Source organism: Diplotaxodon limnothrissa, linkage group LG23, assembly GCF_057381915.1.
Source record: "Diplotaxodon limnothrissa isolate DT_005_m linkage group LG23, D_limnothrissa_male_GT1.1, whole genome shotgun sequence".
NCBI lineage: Eukaryota > Metazoa > Chordata > Actinopteri > Cichliformes > Cichlidae > Diplotaxodon > Diplotaxodon limnothrissa.
Window position 1 is genome coordinate 42,870,655 of NC_140617.1, and position 24,007 is coordinate 42,894,661.

The 24,007-nt window shown below is 40.1% G+C and overlaps 1 protein-coding gene and 1 long non-coding RNA gene across 2 annotated transcripts in view; one reads left to right on the top strand and one right to left on the bottom strand.

Moving 5' to 3' along the window:
- Positions 1-24,007, bottom strand: part of LOC146608776 (voltage-gated delayed rectifier potassium channel KCNH8-like) — a 52,031-nt gene that overhangs the window by 23,562 nt on the left and 4,462 nt on the right. Inside the window, exons 2-6 of the mRNA XM_085348799.1 lie at positions 5,970-6,203; positions 5,729-5,860; positions 4,196-4,341; positions 3,248-3,506; positions 1,305-1,462 (exon numbers count right to left, since the gene is read on the bottom strand). Of these exons, the coding sequence (XP_085204925.1) occupies positions 1,305-1,462; positions 3,248-3,506; positions 4,196-4,341; positions 5,729-5,860; positions 5,970-6,203 (929 nt within the window). The remainder of the gene's footprint in view (positions 1-1,304; positions 1,463-3,247; positions 3,507-4,195; positions 4,342-5,728; positions 5,861-5,969; positions 6,204-24,007) is intronic.
- LOC146608777 (uncharacterized) overlaps positions 22,951-24,007 on the top strand; it is a 1,125-nt gene continuing 68 nt past the window's right edge. The window contains exons 1-3 of the long non-coding RNA XR_014905145.1: positions 22,951-23,001; positions 23,080-23,172; positions 23,984-24,007. The exon at positions 23,984-24,007 is cut by the window's right edge and continues 68 nt beyond it. This is a non-coding gene — a long non-coding RNA (uncharacterized LOC146608777). The remainder of the gene's footprint in view (positions 23,002-23,079; positions 23,173-23,983) is intronic.

Genomic DNA, 24,007 nt, shown 5'->3' on the forward strand with positions numbered 1-24,007 from the left:
GACTTTCAGCTTTAATTTAGGAGGTTGAAAAAAAGGATTGCATAAAAGTCTAACACAATCCCATCATTTCAGGGGCTCAAAAGTAACCAGACAAATGAAATAACTGAAAATAGAGTCTTCATTTCTATGCGATGACAGCCTGAGGTCTTGAACTCATGGAAATCACCAGATGCTGGCTTTCCTCCTTTTTAATGCTATGCTAGGTCTTCACTGCAGCGGCTGTCAGTTGCTGTTTGTTTGTGAGGCTTTCTGTCTGAAGTCTAGTCTTCAACAAGTGACATGCATGCTCAATAGGGTTCAGATCAGGTGACTGACTTGACTGAGTAAGAATATTCCACTTCGTTGCTTTAATAAATCTCTGGGGGGTTTTTGGAGGACATACACTCTTCGATCTTTTGGGTCATCGCCCATCTGTATTATAAAATTTTAACTGCATTTTAGCTGAAAAAATACAGTATATACACTCCACTTGTCACATCAGTACTTTAATTTTCTGTTTATAACATCAAGTGGTTAAGGATGCAACCAGGAAGCCTTAAAGAAGTGCCAGAAGTCTGGTCCTCCTTATCTAGAGTCCCACAGCCTTTTGGACTTGCAACCCCTGAAAGTACAGACATATCTCTTTATTAGAAACAGCACAATGGGGACATGAGCTGTAAATGCTCTATAAAAAAGTAGTAAAACAAAATAAATATTAGACCAAAGTAAAAAGTGTAGTGTAGCCTCATGTGCCAGTCGCAATGTTTTCTGCATGAACAGCTATCAGGATCTGCACTGAACATCATCTGGCTAATCTACTTGTCTCAAACGGTAATTTGTCCTCAGCGTACTCATTTATCAACTTAATTACCAGTTACCTAATAATGAGTTCTGGTTGATACTAACCCTCTCAGCTTTCCTCCTTTTTGAAGCCACTCTTGCAACAAATTTGCACAGGAAGAGCAACGTTTCAACAAAATATGGAACAAAAAGTTGTCAGTCACTTTTCAGTTCAGGTTTCTGTGAGTTTAAGTGCAGGCGTTGTCGTCTCGGTGACCACTGAGCATGTTCAGTTTAATTGCCTTATTAAATGAGCAGTGAAAGAGTTGAGCAGCAGGAGAGTGCTACTGATAAAAGAATGAGGTCTATGACCGCCAGCGGGGCCCTTAGAGCCACTACCTTCATGTCACGTGCACAAAAATGGATAAAAATCATAACTAAAGGATCACAAAAGCATAAGCAACAGTCAAGCAAGCAGGATTTATGCACCATGCCTCTATTCCAACCCTTGTGTAACCAACTAAAAGTCATTGCTGCAGACTCACCACACTGATATTGAAGGCATAGAGCAGGTCAAAGGGCAAGGCGGCAATCAGATCCACAGACAGCCAGGACGTGACGTAGTGAATATATATAGAACGGGCGTCGTAGACCACCTGACCCGACGTGCTCACGTAAGTTGTTCGGAAGTTCAACACGATATCTAGAACGAAGCACACGAAAGGCATCATTAAATCTGGAGATGACCCAGTTGGATGACCAAGACCAACCCAACTTCTATTGAAATAGAACTGGCTAGCAAAAAAAAAGGAACTCCACCTTCACCACAGACAAAACAAGAAAGAAAAAGAATGACATCACAAATGTAGGCTGAAATGCTTTAGCAGTGTGCCAAAACCTTAAAGTCTAATTGACTCTCCTTCTTGTGATTAATCAGTCACTTTCTTACCTAAAGCAACACTGTGTCAGTTTGGTAACTTTTACTTGCATTTTTTATGAGCAGTAGATGAGAAACTTGATACTGCAGCCATGCCTGTAGCATAAATATGAGGCTAAAGCCAGCAGCCAGTTACTCCGCAGAACCACAGGGACTGAGCTAGCACAACCAGTACCTGTAAATCAAACATGTATTGTGTTTGCTAAACCAGGGTTGTCAAACATAAGTCTCAGGGGCCAGAATCAACCCGCTTTTCTAAAGTCATTTGACGGCTATGGAAGGAAGCGCATGAAACTTAAATTATTTTAAAAATTATTTTTTGAAGGGTGGCATAAATTTTACTTTTATCTGTGTTTTCATAACTTAAAGGACCTTCTCCACGTTCATTCAAAATTCACCAGTAAATAAGTATAAGATAAACCATTAGATGACAGAAAGTTCCTGTTTTTTCACTGTTTAATTTTGAAATTTACAAAAAAAAAAAAAGAAAAAGAGGAGTTTCTGCCAATTTTCCATTTGATAATTACAGGACAGTGTGTGCAATGAGCTAACAGAACTTTTTCTGTAAGTTTATAGATTTATTTCTTAAGCCCATCATGCAGAAAAACTGAGATGTGTTGTTAAAATTTTCGGCAAAACTTACATTTTAACTACTGATTTTATCTACTGTTTTTTTTAATCGATTTTAAATCATGCTTTTCATTTGTTTTTGTTTTTTAATGTCTCTGTAAAGCACTTTGAATCACCTTGTTGTTGAATTGTTCTATATAAATAAACTTGCCTTGCCACAGTGGGCTGTACTTGGCCTACGATGTAAACTGAGTTTGACATTGCCGCTCTAAACAAAGCCAAATGGAAAAAAAAAAGAAAAAAGAAAACCCTGTCTTGCTTGTTTGTTTTTTCACTTTAACTTTTAAACAGGGCAAAACTTGCTGTTTCTTCCTGTTTAAAGTGTTTATGCTAACCAGCTGCTGGCAGCAGTTGTGCACTAGTTTCCTCAGTTTTAATGTTGCTCTCCCCAAAAAAAAGTCTGTATAAAAGAGATAAATGACACAGCTGCCTACACGAGTGACTAATGTGAGCTCCTGGTGGCTTTTAAAGCAGTCTGATCTTACAAGTTCCACTTCCAGACTGAACCAGATTACCTAAACACAAACTGTATTCATGTTTTGGTACAAATGGAACAAAACACAGGCCTGGGTGACCTGGTTAGTGCAGCTGCAATGGGAGATGTAGAGTCACATGGACACTAACAGCCGCTTTTGACTGAAGGGACTTTTCGAGAGGTCAGGAGAGTGGGTATCATTTGTCTCACAGACTGTTTAACGCAAACTTTTATGGGATTTGGGCCTTTGTAAATACTTTTGTGTGACTTCTATATGGATCCTTGATCATTTCAGGCTCATATTATATTCACCATTCATAGATGTTTCCACCAGAAAAAAAAGGTGCTCATTTTTAAGTATGGTTCATAAAATTGGATAGAAAATGATAGGAGTTAAAAGAGAAATGACTGGCAGAGAGAGGGGAAGCATCTTAAAACGGGCTTACCAATGATAAAAAGTATCTCCACCAAGATATCGCTGACACTCGGTGGGTTTCGCGCTGCCGAGCCGCCGTCCTCTCGTATTTCCACAGCTGTGAAGCAAACGTTATAGGGAACTGTGATGGCCACGTAGAAAGTGGCCAACAAGATCAGCCAATCCCAGCCGGCCTTGAATGCACCGTAGTGAAGGAGGATGAAACGGGATTTTTGGACATCGGCCACCTTATACTCGGGGACAGGGTTCGCATTGGCTCCGAGAACGCTCTTGATGTGTAGCATGGAAAAACACACATGAGAATTAATGGGCATAAATTAACAGTATTAGCATTATATATCTGCCAAGTTAACAATGGGGAGTGGCTTTTCATCTCCATTAAATATTTCATCTTTAGCACTAGATGTGAAGGTATAATTTATGGTTCCACTGGATTGGCGTGATTGAGACTTATATCGCCATCAAATCTAAATAAAATTGGCCAAGCTGAAGACAAATGGCTATTCCGACTGCTCCTCGCATGTTGGAGGCAGTTTGGCAGTCTTTATGTCATTAAAGGTTGCTTAAATTTACAAGCCTTCATCTTTTTGAATTGATATGCAGATCACAATCACAAGCAAAGCTCTTGAAACCATGACAACCCTCTTAATCAGTAAAGCCAGTAAACCCCTGACACCTTATATGGCGCTTCAGTTGCACTCTCCTGGAGGCTGCAGCTTTCCCTACAGACAAAACATGCTGATGACACTGCGACTTTTGGCCTTACTAAAGGCTTAGTCAGGGTTTGAAAGTCTGTGACGGGGTATTTATATTTAAAATGGCGCATCCTCTGTGCATATTTTATTGATACTTAGCAAAGGAGAATTGTGACTGTAGAGTAAAAGTCAGAGGTCACTGAACTTTAAAAAAAAGGCATTGGCTGTGAATAATTTAAACCACCAAACACAGCACATCTCACATTGTTGATCTTCAGCTTGCTCTTGGTTTTGTCCTGTTTCTGCAGGTGTCCCGACAGCTGATAGAGGACAGCCCGACTGCGCCGGCGCTCCATGTTACAGCCTGAGGGGCAGCTGATCTGGCGAATCTCCAGACCAGTTTCCTCATCTGAGAGCAAGGGCACACAATAGGAGAACAAAGCACTAATGTGGCAGAAACTCTCACCGTGCTAACCTGCACATGCCTATAACTGAATCTAAAAGGAGGCAAATGAGAGATAGCTTGAGGACGACTGTTGTCTGGTTTAATTGAGCAACATTATGAACATTGTAGTAGTTTGGCTCCACCGAGATCTGTAATCTAAAGCTAATATGTTTCACTTTAGGTCGTGGCTGTTCACCATAGCTATGGAGAGCCATAATCTAAATGTCTGAGGTCGTGTAAAACACTACACTAATACGTGAGGTGATGACAGCATTAGATTAGTGGAGCGATGCTGTACATTTACTCCCTGCTGCTGTGGAGCTGGTTGTTATGTCTTTACATCCCTCAACCACACATACAGAAAAGTTTTCAGCACATAGCAAATCCCCTCCAGTTGAAACAAAACAGAAAAACTGGCGATGAATTCACTGTAAAGTAGGTCTGTCTGATATTCCCATGTTGGTGTTCGTCAGCGTTGCAACTGACCAGTCACGCTGTTGTGATGTCATAGCTTTGGAATATGGAGGAAAAGGAAAAACCAAATGCCTTTGTTTATATAAAACTCAGCATTTCAGGTGTTTTCTTTAAGAATTCATACAATATAATAAATATTTTATCAAGTCAGGTTTCTCACGTTGGGTTCCTCGTGACAGTAAGCTAACGTCTTGGCTAACGCTAACTGAATGCATCTGAATGCTAAGACAGTGTAAACAAGTCAGCTGCGATGCTGATTTTGGACCAACGTTGTCACCGACATAGGAATATTAGACCATGTGAAAATGTAAGTGTCCACTTTGGATATTTTCAGATAAACAGTCAAAGTGGCACAGAGGAATCTCGATATGTGCTTTAAGTATTTGATGTTAACAGTAAGTTTGCCCAAAATTTACTGCTTGGGAAAGCAGGAGAATCGACTTGTTTGTGTTCTGTGATAAGCTGCACTGATTCATTCATAAAGCTCCATCAGACCTTTAGATAGACAGCTGCAGCAGCTCTGCGTTTGCTCGAACCACTAGCATTATTTACAGCTCATCATGTGCAACGCGTTCACATGTCACTGTATGCTCACATCATGTTCTTTAAATGCAAAGTGTATTTGTTCAGTGAATATGTGCTGGCGCATTCATGCACAGCACTGTGCTTATGTGTTTTCTAAGTCCATGCACAATAGTCCAAAGGATGTTGTTTTTATTTGACCCCTTCTCTCTAAAGGAATCATATGAACTGATCGGCTCTTTGCCATCTTTCTCGACAGAACTGACAGCAGGTACGTGAAGTAGGTAGTTTGACTGATTCTCGTTAATGCCTTGCTCATTTCACGTGAATTGGACAGGGAGTGGATGGTGCTCACCAATGTCAGATTCATTGTCACGGTCCTGGTCCTTGTTTTCTGTGATGTCCTTATGTGAGACCAGGAACAGAACCACCTCGCCCTTCTCGTTCTTGATGGGAACAATGTCCAACAGACACCAGAACTTAGAGCCTTTTCAAGGAAAAGAGATCAGAACACAGACACATATTGGTTTGGAAAAAAGAAATACTGCACTAAACACTATTTAACTTGTCAGTCTGCTCCAGCAGCCGAGTCTTACCGCTCTTCTTGTACAGAATGATTTCAGTCTTGAACTCCCGGCGTTCATCCAGAGCTTTTTGCATCTGTGTGGTGAGAGGGTTGCTGGTCTCACTCCCGTACAGAAAGTGACACATGCAGCTCTTCTGCATCAGCTCGCCGCGGGCAAAGCCAGTCAGTTCGCAGAAGCCATCGGAGCAGTAGACAATGGGATAGAGAGACTGGACCTGAGCATTCCCCAGGACGAAGTTGCTGTCTGAGCGGAAGGAAGATGGGAAAGTGATGGAGCAAAGTCACAAGGGAGGAAAAAGGAGAAACATAATCAAGGTAAGAGTGTAAGAAAACTGGAGAGCAGTTAGAGGACAAAAGAACAAAACCAGAAAGCTCAAGTCGTTCTCTCTTGTTGTTAAATGCTGATAAAATACTTAATTACCACCAAACAACAGCTTAAACCAGCTGAGGCTGGGAGCTGTGCCTTTAAGGATTTGTTTTGCTGTGCATCCTGTCACATTTATGCACCACGTTGTGGGGTCAGCACCTACAGGTTCACCAAGATTATTCTTTTTTTCTTTCAGTACTCACTCTCGCTGCGTGTTTGGCTCTAAAAGGCTTCTTCTCACTTTGAAGAGCTGTCCTCAAGGAGAATTTAACATGCCTGCTGCTTTTCAATGAACTTCAAAAAAAATAATCATCTCCTTTACTTTGTTCGTCTTCTGCACCTCCCGTGCATTATCATTTTTTTCTTATTATCTTCAGCTGTTTTTTTGTTTTGTTTTTAATCACATATTTTATGATTTGGGGCCACATCAATTTATCCTTACTTAACCTTTAAATAGTTTCAGACTGAAATTAGCAACAGTATTTTCTTCTTTGTGTCGGCTTTGGCCAGTAGTTAACATTGTTAAGATTTTTATATTACTCTGTTAATTTGAAATCATCTCTTTGCAGGTTTCTATATTCATTATAATTTTTTTTGAATCGTCATGTGGCTACAACATTCTACTCTGAGAAAATTTACATTGCACAGTCTTATTATGTGCCTGCCCTCCACCATTTATATGCTATCGTTGGGAGGTTTCAGTGATTTATTTATTTAATTTCTTTTCCCAAAAGTAGACATTTTGAGATTTTAAAGTAAGCTTTAGCTGTTATAATATCATAAAAACTAGTTACATAACACCTAACCATTTAGCTATTATATAAATACTGACATATCCAATTTTTAAAGCTATATAATATATTAATAGTTAGCCATAGCTCAGTTACTAAACTAAAATTAATTCTGTGTGATACATTTTTCTATAATTTCTTTTAATATATACTCATATGAATTACTATGAGGAATTTAGACTGACTTGGATAAAGTCTACAGCTAGATAACATAAAACCACAGACTGTATATAAGTGATGGATGCAGTGGTGTCTTTGATTAAAATCCTATTTAATGGCCAGCAGGAAGTGACTCCAAAAAGATCCCAGAGATGCTGAGCACTTGTTGGCCCTTTTGCCTTCACTCTGTGGTCCATCTCATCCCAAACCATCTTGATTGGGTTTAGGTCAGGTGACTGTGGAGGCCAGCACTCACTCCCCTCATTGGTCAAATAGCCCTTACACACTTGACGTGTGTTTGGGGTCATTGTCCTGTTAAAAAATAAACAATGGCCCAACTAAACGCAAACTTGTTGGGATGGCATGTCGTTGCAGGATGCTGTGGTAGCCATGCTGGTTCAGTGTGCCTTCAGTTTTTAATAAATCACCAGCAAAGCACCCCCACACCTCCTCCTCCATGCTTCACGGTGGGAACCATGCATGTAGAGACCATCAGTTCACCTTTTCTGCATCGCATAAGACATGCCAGGTGGAAACAAAGATCTCAAATTTGGACTCATTAGGCCAAAGCAAAGATTTCCACTGGTCTAATCTCCATTCCTTGTGTTTCTTGTGACCAAACAAATCTCTTCTGCTTGTTGCTTTTCCTTAGTAGTTTTTTCTGACCACAAAGGCCTGATTTGTGTGAATCAGGCCTTTGTGGTCAAATGTGGTCTCCTCTGAACAGTGGATGTAGAGATGTGTCTGCTACTGGAACACTGTGTGGCATTTACAGTGGCTTGCAAAAGTATTCGGCCCCCTTGAACTTTTCCACATTTTGTCACATTACAGCCATAAACATGAATCAATTTTATTGGAATTCCACGTGAAAGACCAACACAAAGTGGTGCACACGTGAGAAGTGGAACGAAAATCATACATGATTCCAAACATTTTTTATAAATAAATAACTGCAAAGTGGGGTGTGCGTAATTATTCAGCCCCCTGAGTCAATACTTTGTAGAACCACCTTTTGCTGCAATTACAGCTGCCAGTCTTTTAAGGTCTGTCTCTACCAGCTTTGCACATCTACAGACTGAAATCTTTGCCCATTCTTCTTAGCAAAACAGCTCCAGCTCAGTCAGATTAGATGGGCAGCGTTTGTGAACAGCAGTTTTCAGATCTTGCCACAGAGTCTCGATTGGATTTAGATCTGGACTTTGACTGGGCCATTCTAACACATGGATATGTTTGCTTTTAATCCGTTCCATTGTTGCCCTGGCTTTATGTTTAGTGTCGTTGTCCTGCTGGAAGGTGAACCTCCGCCCCAGTCTCAAGTCTTTTGCAGACTCCAAGAGGTTTTCTTCCAAGATTGCCCTGTATTTGGCTCCATCCATCTTCCCATCAACTCTGACCAGCTTCCCTGTCCCTGCTGAAGAGAAGCACCCCCAGAGCATGATGCTGCCACCACCATATTTGACAGTGGGGATGGTGTGTTCAGAGTGATGTGCAGTGTTAGTTTTCCACACATAGCGTTTTGCATTTTGGCCAAAAGGTTCCAATTTGGTCTCATCTGACCAGAGCACCTTCTTCCACATGTTTGCTGTGTCCCCCACATGGCTTGTGGCAAACTGCAAACGGGACTTCTTATGGTTTTCTGTTAACAATGGCTTTCTTCTTGCCACTCTTCCATAAAGACCAACTTTGTGCAGTGCACGACTAATAGTTGTCCTATGGACAGATTCCCCCACCTGAGCTGTAGATCTCTGCAGCTCGTCCAGAGTCACCATGCGCCTCTTGGCTGCATTTCTGATCAGCGCTCTCCTTGTTCGGCCTGTGAGTTTAGGTGGACGGCCTTGTCTTGGTAGGTTTACAGTTGTGCCATACTCCTTCAATTTCTGAATGATGGCTTGATCAGCGCTCCGTGGGATGTTCAAGGCTTGGGAAATCTTTTTGTAGCCTAAGCCTGCTTTAAATTTCTCAATAACTTTATCCCTGACCTGTCTGGTGTGTTCTTTGGACTTCATGGTGTTGTTGCTCCCAATATTCTCTTAGACAACCTCTGAGGCCGTCACAGAGCAGCTGTATTTGTACTGACATTAGATTACACACAGGTACACTCTATTTAGTCATTAGCACTCATCAGGCAATGTCTATGTGCAACTGACTGCACTCAGACCAAAGGGGGCTGAATAATTACACACACCCCACTTTGCAGTTATTTATTTGTAAAAAATGTTTGGAATCATGTATGATTTTCGTTCCACTTCTCACGTGTACACCACTTTGTGTTGGTCTTTCACCTGGAATTCCAATAACATTGATTCATGTTTGTGGCTGTAATGTGACAAAATGTGGAAAAGTTCAAGGGGGCCGAATACTTTTGCAAGCCACTGTATCTGGGCTCTAATCTGAGGTCCTGTTAACTTGTGATTTCTGAGGCTGGTGACTCGGATGAATTTATCCTCAGCAGCAGAGGTGACTCTTGGTCTTCCTTTCCTGGGCCGGTCCTCATGTGAGCCAGTTTCATTGTAGCACTTGTAGCACCTGGTTTTTGCGACTGCACTTGAGGACACATTGAAAGTTTTAGCAATTTTCCAGACTGACTGAGCTTCAGCTCTTAAAGTAATGATGAACTGTTGTTTCTCTTTACTTAGCGGATTGGTTCTTAAGAAAGGCACACCTGTAAAGCGAAAACCATTTCAGGTGACTACATCATGAAGCTCATTGAGAGAAGGTCAAGGGTTTGCAGCGCTGTCAACAAAGCAAAGGGCTTTGTTGACAGCGCTACTTTGAGGAATCTAAAATATAAAACATATTTAGAGTTATTTATCAATTTTTATTTGCTACATAATTCCATATATCTTGCTTCATATATTTGATGTCTTCAGTGAGTATCTACAATGTGTGTCCAAACTTTTGACTGCTAGTGTGTGTGTATGTAAGCATACGTAACTTGACGAGCAGGCTATGATATAAGCCAGAGCTATGACAAATCTTTTGACAGCTTAAGTTATGCAGCCAGCCTTGAATAATTCATTATCAGACATTGGGTTAGGTATGATAACTGACTCACACTCTTAAGGCATTCATTCCATTGAGATCATTAAAGTCCATGCATGCATGAATCTGGGGGACTGGAGCAACCACTTTGAAGAATGTGAGCAATACAGGATGAGAGAGCCAATGATTGAATGAGATGAGCATGAATAGATGGATCAATAGATGCATATAAAGGGAGATTTCTTAAATAACTGGGGACAATGACATTTTATAATTTGCACATTAATAAAGCATGCCCAATGTAAATGCTCTTGCCAGACCTTGAAGCACTACTCAGACATAAATACAAACTGCCTCTCAGTGTTAGAGGCTCATGGAAAGTCACATACTTCTCCGAGGCAGTACACTGAAGTTGTAAATCAGAATAATTAACTGACAAAAAATATTTTTGTGCATATTGTGTCATCATTAAATATATGGCTCAATAAAATCTCATTTATTGTGACACAGACATGTGAAAAATAAAGTTTTCATAACATAATAAAAGAATAGCAGCCAAATGCTACTAATCAACTGCGTTTGATTGGCTGATAACCAGCCAGTGTGAGCATCTCTTAAAAAAAACTAAAGTTTTGGCAGTTTGCTGGTCTGGAGCATTCAGGTGTGTTAACACAATGTCTCAGTCTCCTCAGGCGTGGATACCCAGTCAATTCCACCAAAGGTCAGGCTATGCAATGCTCAGAGAAACTACAAAAACAAAACAAAGAGCTACAGCTACAGTTAGCATGTTAAATGTTAAAGTTCATGACAGTACAATTAGAAAAAAATGGTGCCAGGAGAAAGTTTCTTCTCTTCAAAAAGTTCATGCCATTATGGCTTAAGCTTATAAAACTGCATCTGAACAAGCCAAAAGACCTCTGGAACAATGTCCTCTGGAGAGATGAGATCAAAGTGAAGATGCCTGGTCATAACAGAGAAAACTAAACATATCAGCACAAACACTTGATCGAAACTGTTGAGCACGGTGGTGGCGTAGTGATGAGTTGACCTTGTTGGAGCCACAGGACCTTTACACCTTGCAGTCACTGAGTCAACCATGAACTCCTCTGCATACGAAAGTATTCTAGAGTCAAATGTGAGGCTAAATGTGGGGACAGTTAAAGTCTGACCCAAACTAGAACGTGCAACAGGACAATGATCCCTAAACACAGCAACAATGGCCGAAAAAGAAAAGAATCAAGGTGTTTCCTGTGATCCAGTCAAAGTCGAGACCTCAACTCAAATCCTGAGGCAGTTGTCAGCACACACCGCACACCCATTCTTCATAAAAGAATGAAGATAAAAACACTGTAAATAAACATTGAACGGCATTGCAAGATGGTTGCAAAGAGGAGTGGCAATAACAACAAAATAAAGAAAGCAATAACAATTGCTGACAAGGTGGTTCTAAAAGCCACTAAATCGTGGGGTGTTCTTAGCTTTTCGGATGCAATGAGTCCTGTGAAAACTTTTTTTTTCACTTTGCTGTATGAGAAAGCCACAATTTCTGCGAGTTAGATGAGAAGATGAATGCTGCTTTACTTTTTTGCACCCTAAGTCGTGCAGCTACACAGCAAAACGCTGACTAAAGGGAGGATAATAAGGTGATAACGTCAAGTTGTATTATTTATTGGTCTCCTGGAATACACCATGCACAGCAAAGGAACTATACTCTTATAAAAATGGAGCTTCCTGTTCAGAAAAAGTGTTACAAATTATTTCCAAATTTAATTTAATTTAAATGAGGATGTTCTGGGTTAGCTGGGAGCTGAGTCCAAACCGGCTACAGCACTGAATTAGAGAAAGGGAAGAAAATGGATGGACTTCCAGCAACTGTTAAAAGACTTTATGATATATAAAAGTTTAATTTGCTTGCTGCTGGTAGTGGGGAAACACATTTCTTCCTAGCAACCTGTAATTGTCACGTGGTTGCCGACCTGTCTCGAGGCCTGAGTCACCTGGGATTCAATAGTATCAAACTTCTGATCTAACTGATGGCAAAACAGTGATGTTTATTTCCCCAAATGCTGGCAATTCTTTTAAAGAGCTTGTTTCTTTTATTTTTTATGATTGCTGGGAGGCAAAACTGTAAATATAAGCTTTGGTTATTGGCTGAAAGAAAAAGTTGCTGAGTGAAGTCGTGCATTCATTTCTTTCACTCCAAATTTAGTTCGCCGCCACCTACAAACAAACATTGTAAGTAAATCAGTTCAAACATTATTTTCACTCACCCATCCATCATGGCCATTATGTTTCCACAATATGTAGGAGGAAATGTATGTTTCTGTATAAAGGCCATATGGTGCTGCTGACTGCAGAAGGGCATATCAATCAGTGAAGTGTAATTTTGTGGCTGTGCTTAGCTAAAGGCAGCTGCGAAGCCGGCGAAAGCATGTTTTTGCTGACTATGAGCTCAGAAAAGCCCAGCATGACAGACTCATGTTCCCAGCAGCTGTTTTTTTCTGCGTTTGTTTTTTTCTCTCCTAATGTACAGCTTTATGAACAACGGACCACGGTGAAGCTTGAGATGTAACAAGTGTGAAGCCGCGTTACTCATACAAAGCCGGGTAGACGGGCACTGACAGCAGCCACGCTGGTGCTGTCTCCTTCTTGTCAGTTTTTACCAGGTGTGCTGCCATAGAAACCAGCTGTAATAACACCTGATCATTCAAGCTGGTCTGTCAGGCAGCAGGAGAGGGAGGAGCTCAATAATTTCACATGTAAGAATCCGGCGATTCTGAAGAGTGTGACAGAATATAATGGGATTTGATGAATCACTTCACCCAGAAAAATAGCCTTGTACATTTGAAATGATTAAATGGAAGAATGAAGGAAAGAATATATTAATATTTAATAGCAGTGAGCCTATTTTGAAAAAGAACAAAGGTAGGGTTTCAAATGAGGCTACATTAGGAGATTTTACTGGGACTCTTAAACTTTCAGGGTGATGTGATAGAAAAATCCCACAATGGGTATTTTTGGAAAATGAAATAACAAAAATGGTTACCACATTTGTAATTACTGACAATGATGTTTTAAAACAAAGCAATCCAAATATCTGTTTGGATACAGCGCTGGTATTGACACCAGTGCTGGTATTGGTATCAGATCGATACTAACCCGATAGGATCAATATTTCTTTCTGTCCTCTAAGCTTAGTAAGTAAGCTCAGTCCTGTATTTACGTGGTATTGGACCAAAACTAAAATTTGCAGTATCGCTTAGCACTAAATAAAGGCACCCTGACAATTTTTATTCAAGCCTAGCAGTTCTTCTGTAGTGTTCTTCCAAGTTTAGCTCCTGTAAACTGTCAGTAGGAATGTGTAGGACTGTGTAGCATGTATGCATGAATGCATCTGAGTCCAAAGCAGCAACACCCAAGAGCTAAAAGATGGCACACTAGGGACAACAGGAGTTGGAGACCCAGGCATAACCACATGCATTTATTGCAACTGTGCGCCTTTGACATGGTTGCTTTGAAGATGGGTTAGGGTCCACAGCCACTCCCAGCCAGTTGTCATTGTCAAAGTGCCTTTGGCGCATCAAGGTGGAAATAAAACGACAACAAGATTCAGTCTGCTGTCCGTTTGAGATTGAGTGGAGTTAAGTTGGCAATTGCATGCAATCTGTTTGTGATAATGCAGCAGTTAACTGTGAAAAGTCAGCAACAATCTGCTGCTGTCTATGATTCACATTAACTAACTTCCATTCCCAGTCCAGCCAGAACCTCATAGATTTAAAACAGAAATTAAGAAAGTCATCCACAAATAGTGAGGTAGCTGCTGCAAAATGACCAAATCACTTTGCAACCCTGCGTTTATATAGGAATAACCAGAATGCAACAAGTTGGCAACTAGCTGAGTCGAGTCATCTATTGCAAAGAGATGCATCACAGACAAACTGTGCTTGAGTAATGCTTTAATGAATGTGTTGTTTATTCTAGGTTTTATATAAAAGATGGATATAGCCACCATTATGTGGTGTTGGCAGTCTCTCTGCATTTATTAACTGGATGGAAAGTATTTGTGAGACTGCAATCAGTTGGATTGCAGAGTCAAACTTGTGATTGAAAGTCTTCACCCAGAAGTTTAGGGTGTTGCACACTGAATCTCTGGGTAGCCAACTAGTTGTGCAACTACTTACATTTGACCTCCAACGGCTAAAAAGTAGCAAAACTAAATTCAGCCCAGTCAGCTGATCATATGGGCAGCCACTAATCTTTCCTTGTTACAGCAGTTTGCTGTCTTATTTTACTCTAGTGTGACTGAGCTTCAAAATAAGTTAGTTTCCATAGTCTTCCATGCTAAAAGCATAAAGATACACCTTGCTAACATAGCAAGCTTGCTAGCATTAGCTGATAACTCTACCTTCTCTTCCAAATTTGCTCACTAATGGCTCTAAACACAAACTAAACAAACAAACAAAAAAATGTAACCAAAAAGCTAAATTTGATAAGTGACATGATGGTGGCTTTATCCATCTTTTATACACAACTTAGAGTAAGTAACATGTTCATAAAAGCATTCCTCCAAAGCACTACTACTCTGTCAAAAACTCCACAGGGAACCCGTGGAGCATTTTAACAAAGAAAACAATGTATTAATTCAAGCGTTATTTCTTTGAGAACCCTGACAGCACATTATCTTCAGCCTTGGTTCTTGATTTTTTTGTAAGCATTTTTCTGTCTCTGTTTGTTATGGATGCAGTCATTTTCTAGAAGATGACATCCACATTCTTAATCCCACATCCAAAGCTGTGATTAGCTTGGTTGTTACCGAGCCAAGGAACCAGCATTCAGACTTCTCCTTAATGGGAACAAAAGAGCTTAATCCAAGCCATGGAAATACACCCTCACCAAATGTACAGAATGCTTGCGGACAATTTTACCCCACGCTGTACTCATCATTTTTTTGAAATACTGGGAATAGATATATTTTTGCGCTGTTAATACAAAGCAAAAGAGTAGTTGCACAAAACCAAAATATCACTGAGCCTCTTTGCACTTTTAATCTCATGAAAACATAAAAGAATGGAGTAGAAAGAGTTTCCTGCAAATGCTGAATCACATCTTTGCACCTAAACGTGCGATGCTTGTCATGGTCCTGGGTCGTTGACCCAGCGTTTTGTGTTTTGTGACTATTTCCCTCTGTTCTAGTTATTCTGTGTCCTCCCCCCTTGTGTCCGGTTCGGGTTCTAGATTTCCTGTTTTACTTTGTAGGTCTGTGTCTCGTTATGCCCATTAAGTTCCAGCTGTGTCCCCTCCTGTGTGCCATTTCCTCATTACCTGGTGTGTGTATTTATAGTTGGTGTCTGCCTGTGCTCCTCGTCGGGTCGTCTGCACTCATCCGTGTATTTCTGCGTATCTCTGCATTCATCTGTGTTTCTTGGTATCCTGGTCCTTGGTCTGCGTCTCTCTGCTCCGCTCTCCATTTTGTAAGATTTCAGGTTTGCTCTTTAGTTTCTCCCAGTTTAGGTTTGTCATTACTCATGCTTCATTGCCTGTTTTTGCCACTGCCACCGTGTAAATAAACTTCACTCGTATCATCAGTTTGCTGCATTTTGGGTCCTCCTTTTCCTCCACTCCACACGGCTCACTCCGCCAGCCGTGACAATGCTTTCTGCTTCTGCACTGTGTGCAAGGTTACAGAGCTCATTACACACACATGCGGCGGTCGGCCTCATAGTTACATGGACACTTTCCCTCAGAGACGTGATCTGCTTACAGAGGAAACGGTTTCCTGTGCCCCTCCATTTTCCTTTTGGCCTTATGCCGTGATAGTATTCTGTTTTTGTTTTATTTTCTGCTCATTCCCCAGGCGCTAGGCAGGCCTGTCACATCCCCACCACAATCCAGGTGTAATAACGTGTGAACTGCACAACAAAACCGCTCAGACTCAGCCCCTGAGCGGCTTAGGGAACCCCGATAAACCCTGCTACTGATAACACTGACAGCGACAGCCTGCCACAGCACATTCACGCACAATGTAAGCCTAACACACGCACACAGGCCGCAAACATTACATGTTTGTTTGCAGCACCCGTTTGGAGGCGTCTACTGAACCATAATTATTATAGTTCTAATATTATATAAGAATATAAAACAATCTCTCCTTTTTACCCTTTTAAATGTTTTCTCATATAATTTAAGTATCGTGTGTGACTTTGCCTCATATAGTAACACCTTTTTTTTTGTGCAACTGACATTTAGCCAATCACAACCCAGCACACAGCACAACATGTTTGCTGAAGTCACTTTTGAAATACTGATAATTTTGAAGCATCAAGTGCAGAAACTGTAGACACACTGTTGACCAAAATTATTAATATGCGTTTAATCTGGCTTCCATTTATAGCTGAATTTGTCTGTGCGAGAGCCAATGAAATGAAAAGGGAACAAGCAAATAAAGACACGAGCACTGACAGCTGGACGATAGCAGTCGTTAAAGCCGCTCTCTGACGCGTTTCCTCGACTGTAACTGAAAACACGTTTTCATCTTCTTCTTTTCACCTTCAAAACTATTTAGCCCACAGCTTTACGTATGACGAAGCTCCAGTAACGCAAAGCAAGCAGATGTGTGAGCTAACTCAAAGCTACTGCATGGCCAACATTAATGCAAAGCAAACACTTAATTCTTACATATGTTGATAGTTACTTGGACAAAATGTGCTCAATGTTCTCTGCTCTGGTGAAGGGACTTCCATATTTGCTCAGTTAAAATGTTTTCCTGCTGTCATTGGGCAGTACTTGTGTGTGGGTTTTATAATGTTAGTCATTAAAGTGTCATTTTGAGTCTGAACTATTTTACTATCTGGGTTTTGGTCTTTTATCAACAGCGTGACCTGCAGTGTACCCCTAAAATATCACCTGTTATTAACATCTGATCTGTATCTGACACATCGTCTGGATGCTGACAGCCGACGCATACATTTACATATATTCCCGCAGCTTTTGTTGGCCTCTCTGTTGACCTTTCAGCTGATGTTATTTATTCAGAACGTGGTCACGCTGCGAGCCTCAGGTGTCACAATAATGATGTATTGATGATAACTGTGATATTTAAAAAATGAGGCATCCATAAATTAAAAATGCACGTGTCATGGATAACTGTGTTAATTGTCTCGGTCTGCCAAGCACTTTTACATTTTGATTTTGTAAATTTTTGATAAATCTTCTATAAATTCTGAAATCAGACCAGCTTTAAATACTGCAGTTACACCAAGCTAAGAACCAAAAGCAAAGTGCTCCTGACTGTTGTTGGCCTCATTTACATCCACAATTGCTGTGACTTGTTTGAACCTTTCCCTACAAGTTATTTAAACAGAAATCTAAAGCTGTTACAAGACATGCACTCATCTGTCACTACCTGTTGAACTAATCAGCCAGTTACATGGCAGCAACCCAATCCCAGTTTAGGTGTGTATACATGGTCAAAACAACCTGCTGACATTTAAAGTGATCATCAGAGTAGGGATGGGAAAATATCCCGTGAGCCATAGCTCTCTGGATGAAAATGTTTTGTTGCTTTGAGAGGTCAGCAGGTATTTAAGAGACTATTTAGAGCTAATACGAAGGCAACAGTAAGTCAAACGTTCTTCTGTCTACCTAGAGTATAATGAGGTATGCAGAAGAGCATTTCTAAATGCACAAAATGTTGAAGCTGGACAGCAGCAGAAGACCACACTGGGTGCCACTTCTGTCAGCTAAGAAACTAAGGCTACAATTCACACAGGTTCACCAAAACAAGCCAATAAAAGATTTGAACAACAGATCTTATCTGATGAGGCTTGAGTTCTGCTGCTACATTTGAACAATAGGGTCAGAATTCAGCCTAAGCAACATAAAAGCAACAAGCAATCCCACCTTGTACCAGTGGTTCAGGCTGGTGGTGTAACGGTACATAGGATATTTTCTGGGACCCCTTAGTACCACTTGTGCATTGTTGGTAATGCCAGAGCGTATGTTCTTCTAGCACCTTGTTGAATTAGTTCTTCAAAGAGTTAAGAAAGATCTGAAGGCAAAAGAAGGTCCAACAACCTTGTCCGGGTATGTTAAAGTGTCCATTATTTCAAACTAGCAGACCTTCGTCAGAGCATCACACATACTGAACTCACTCCCAGCCAAAAGTTAAGACTGAATGAGGAGTCTATACTACATTTTCTAAAGTCAGAAACCATGAAATTAAAAAATACTGTTGAACAAAAGCCTAATTGTTAAAAATCTGTCGCCACAAAGCTGACAGCTACCTTCAACATTTTCCGAGATTTGCTATCAAACTGTTATTAAACGGCTGACTTTGTATACGTTTAAATATGCATGATGTGGACTGAGGTATCTCTGGGTTAAAAGAGAGTTGATTTTGCATTTTAAGCTTTCTCCTAAAATGAACGAAAGGAAATCAAGAAATTCCCTGGAGTCTCCCTGCTTCGTCTTGCTCCATTAATGTTGTATGAAAAAAAGACAAGACGATCCAACCTAAAAATACTCTTCTGCTCGGCTGGTAACGGGCATTTGAGGAGTCACTGTGAGTCACAAAGAACAGGTCCCCTGTTCTGTCACCGAGCATAGGTAATGACAAATAAAACCAGTGAAGTGTGTGAAGATCACTGACATCTGAAGCAGCTTCACAAAGACGGACAAGTTCGCTCAAAGTTACCGAAGTCTCTAAATTCCTACCCTTTGACAGTTTCTTGACAGCACCCCCATTGACAGCATTGTACAGTTATACTGTTGTATGGTTGGAGAAGCCCCTCTTTAAAATTCCACCTCTGTGGTTTTACCAATGGTCTGTTAAAGGTTAGGAGCAGAGGGGAATTCATGAATGAGAAAGTCAACATTACCATCATCCCAGACATCATTCACATGCGGCTGTTCAAGCATGAAGAGCTTCTGCTTATCAAAAGTCAACATTCATCCAATCTATTCACGCGTTTATCCCCCGTAGCTGATTCCGTTTATGATTAATGCTTACACGTGTTTAATCAGGCCTCATTGAAGCCACTTATTGAAATTCTGTCACTGTGATCTGCTCTTATTATCAGCTTTTTGTAGCAAGGAGCATCATTTTAGGTTGGTTCGAGTCATATGCAACTCAAAGAACGGATAGATAAATGTGATAAGTCAAAAGTGGAATTATCACACACAGTATTTTTTTACATCAGTTATTTCCTGTTTAACTTCTGCACCAACACACATATTTATTTTACTTTTGTTGTAAATGTTTTTTCCGCTTGTGTTTGAATGTACGCCACACTCGTCTTATTTCACGCAGATTCTAATATTAAACAAACTCTGGAGTTTCCTCCTTTTTTGTTACTTTATGCATTATTTGTGCAGGATTAAAGTACGCAGAATCTCTCGAGAGCATGGGAGTTGAATAAATCTGTATAAATAAATCATCAGTTGGTTCATGATAGTCAGTGTTCACTATTTGTAATGCTCCTTTCTGTGGTATCAAAACTGATTTGTGTGTGTGTTGTTCCTCCAAACCTCAAGACAGTAGCTTATGTATATAAGGAAGGGAATACTAAAGGAAAAAAATTTGAATTTCCAATAACCTTTCCTGCAATAGTACAGCAGATATGTTTATATGTTTTACAGCAGTTTCCAGCCAATAACAGCGCCTCAAAATGTACTTGCATAAGTTGTTCCTAGGATTCTTTTTTTCCAGTAAACATGTCCAATATCATTGCAAGTATGCAATTTTGATCATCACTGCTAATGTTTTGCATGCAAGATCAGATGGAATCAGTTTGGAAGTGAGAGAGAATTTTTTCAAGACTGATATTGAAAAAGAAGCAAAAACTTTAAGCTGAGGAGAGAAAGGCATGGCACACTGTCCACCCCTGCTATAATTTGAGTAAATATATGAAATCAAAGGATTATTTATTCAAATAATCATTAAGGAAAATGTCCTTGGTATAAAATGAATATGTACCTATTGAGTACATTTTGTTTGGCCTTTTGGATCCCTCCTCCTGATGAAACACCAGGAGACACTGCATGCTTTCATGTGATGGTTACATGTGGAGGCAGCCTGTGGTTTATGTCCTAGAGTCTCAGACTGTCCACCAAACACCAGAAATGAACGGCGAACAGCAGACTAGCTCTTTAGGTCTGTGGTGATACATGCTGGAGGGCTAATGGAAGCTTTCCTGGTGCTCTGTGGACTCTGTCCCCCTGTGGCATCTTTTTGATGGGTACTAAAGCTGCTGCCTCGGACCTTCTGATTCCTGGATGATCCAAACTTTAATTCTGCAGAAAGCACAGATGCATACCCTTTCTTGTTAGCTGGGTTAAATAATTTTGAAATCCAGGGCCAGTTCCTAATGAAGGGTAAGCTTTATATTTCTTTTGATAAGAAAAGCAGGTGGACAACTCCTCAAGTCTTAATGAAGTGGGTGAAATCCCTGCTTACTCAAACAGTGTGTCTAATGGATTTCCTCCTGCCAGCCTGCGCACTGGGACCGCCGGGCGACTGGAAGAAGTGATCAGAAACAATCTGCTCTGCTCTCACTTTAGAGTTGAACTGATTGCTGTTGACACAAAATGAAAAAAAATATCTAATTGAATCAGTGCTATCTCATGAGACTTCAACTGCACGGGCCTCGCAGAAAACACTGCATACTGAATATTATTAGACTTTTGAGTTTTCCGTAGCACTTTGCAGCAGGAAACAAAAATCGACACAAATGACATTTATTTTGTGTATTTATTCAACTTAGAGCTCAGAAAACAGATCTTGCGGTTACAGTGCATCGGCTCTCAGTCCAGGCTTTTAATTTACACCTTCAGGTCTGTGTTATGTAACTCTCTTAAGCAACTGTATGTGCTGATTGACAGCAATATTTGTGAACCTAATGCACAGTGCAGCAATTTTGCAGTGAATGTGAGAACAGGTGAATAATAATAAAAGGCTGGGTTTTAATTGGTTTGACAGTAAAACACTCTGACTGAATGTGCTTATTTTCTTTTAAAACAGTGTTACTCTGAAGATGTTTAGTTTAAAGGAAAATCGCATGTCAGAGCATTTTGAATGAGTTCAGGTGGCACCATTACTTTATGAATAGATCTATGGTGACTTTTATAGCTGATCTAACAATTTGAAATGTTTTTCTCGCAGAGCAAGATGTCAAGGCTCATTTCGAGAGGCAAAAACTCGAGATGGCCAAAATCTCCAGTATGAACAAACAAAAAAAGCATTAGCTGGGCAATACACTGGCTGCCTGTCCAGGTCCTTTCACCCTACACTCAAAAAACAGATTCAGGTCCTCCTTTCAAAGAACACATGCAAATTATGTTAGTTGTTCACAAATGCAATTAAAAAATACCAAATTAATTTGATTTTCTTTGTGTAAACCTAAAATTATTCAAAACCAGCAGAGGCTGATTCTGAACACAAAATGAATGAGTTTGTTGGGGCACTGGGGGTAGGAGGAGTACATTTTTGCACTTAAGTATTTGTAAACTCAAAGAAATAAATTCAAGCCCCTCTTTAAGCTTAAACATTATTTTTAATCTCATTCAACGCAAATGTAGCACTCCAGCGTTACTGCAATTATTATTCGTGTGGTGAACCTAAATTATTTTCTCTCAAAGCAGTCTTTGTCACAAGAAGACAAAGTTACTGAGTTACACAACGGTCCGCCTTCTTTGAAAATTTTGCGCTCTTTCAGGATCACCTAAATGAATGCAGCTGCTCTTGGCCTCTCTGTACTTTTTGGATAAAACTACACCTTCAGGTAAGGTAACATATTATTTTTTTCATATATCCAATTGTGTATTTCTTTATCAGCTAAATCTATGGCAATGCTATTTATCATAGAAGCTTGTAACAGTTGTTTTTTGAACTTTTGGTGGTGCTACCATTCTCTTCTCTGCTTGAATACTATTTTTTTTTTTGACAATATAGCCAGGTCTTTTCAAAAGTGCCTTGTTTTAGAGGAGAAATTGTGTAGCTGCCAACTTTTAAGTCGGAGCGTGTGCTAGCTTATTAGCAGCTAGCCATTGTGCTCAATGAAAGATGATGTCCTATAGCTAACTTCTTTCTTACTGTTTTCTTTTTATAATCTAAAAATATGGTATTCTGTGTTTATTATCATATAATGCCATTTTCTAGTAGAAAGTATCGTTTTGAGGTGTCTTTAAAAGCACTACATAGTTTACTGAGGGTGCTACCAAAAGCGAACCATGTGGCCGGAAGAGTAACTGCAGGCAGCACAATGCGCACTCCCATGACGTTCAAACCTATTTATTATTATAAAAGATTTCGGCTACGTCCACACTTACACAGGTATTTATGAAAACGGAGATTTTCCGTTTTCGTTTTAAAAAATAATCCCGTCCACAGGTAAACGCAAAAATGAAGGAAAACGCTGCTAGGAACATGCCAAAGCAACAGGTGGCGATATATTCCTAAATTCAGCTAAAAACAGTTTAGGTCTTGACAAACTTCACTGATGGTTCAAATGTTTAGCAACTTTCAGTGTGTTGATTCAGCAGTCTGTATTTAAACTTCTAGTTTATTATATTTATGTATGTTTTATTTCCAGGTGAATGCAGAGTTCCTGCAGATCACTACAAAACCCCTGCAGGCGAAGTTCTTGGCTCAGCTGGACAATTTAACAGACAAGCTGATGCAAAATTTTCAGGGGAGCAAAGGAGCAAAGGGCCAAAAGATCAAGGATATCATGGCGATCAGTAGTTTGGTCGGTGATAAACCCATCAATTAAATGCAATCAATCAATTCCATTTTTTTCACCCTTTTTTTTCCACCCTTGCATTAGTATGATGACATCGACATAAAGAGGGAGCATACTCTTAAAAGCCTGGTGATCTACTTTAATGAAGATCCAGACCTACTGTTCAAGGAGTATCTGGTACGCTTATCACACTTTCTTTTCTAGATTCAATTTGAGTTAGGTTCATCGCACACAAAATCCTCATATATTCAAAAGAGACAATATAATTGTGAAATATGTATTATTCTTAATAGTCATTGTTGAAACTTGCACTGGAGAGCACTTTTTAAGGGGACAGTTTCAGCAAAAATTCAATTGTTCATTCTTTTGGTGCTGCCATGTAGGTATCTACTGCCTCTATAAACACAGTAAATGTGGACAAAACATTCATCCATTTTCTGTCAGTGTTTCAATTCAGTTTATTTATATAGCGGTATATCACAACAACAGTCATCTCAAGGCACTTCAGAAAGTAAACACTCCAATGGAGTTCAGTTTATTATGCCAATTAGTAAAAAGTCTTCATTATAAGGAACACAGCAGATTGCATCAAGACACTAACTAGTGTCACTGCCATTACAGCTATCTCCTGGTTTCAGGAATAATGTGCATAAAACAAGCTGTTTCAAAAGGTTCCCAATTGTGATGAAATAAGGGAAATTGACCCAGCCCCCCCCCCCCACACACACACACACACACACACACACACACTGATAGACACTGGAGGAGCTGCTGCTCTATATCAAGCCCCTCCCAAAGGGAGGTACATAATACCTGAACCCAAACTATTGATAGGAAACAGATTGACGGGTTTTATTTATGTTTGGAGTGTTTATAGAGGCGGTAGAGACCTATGTTTCAGCACAAAAGGATACAAAAGCTGAGTTTTGCATAATATGTCCCCTTCCAAGTGACAGAGCCCTTAAACCTGAAACAACCTGTTTTTCAGACCTCCTCCACTGAGGATGAACGG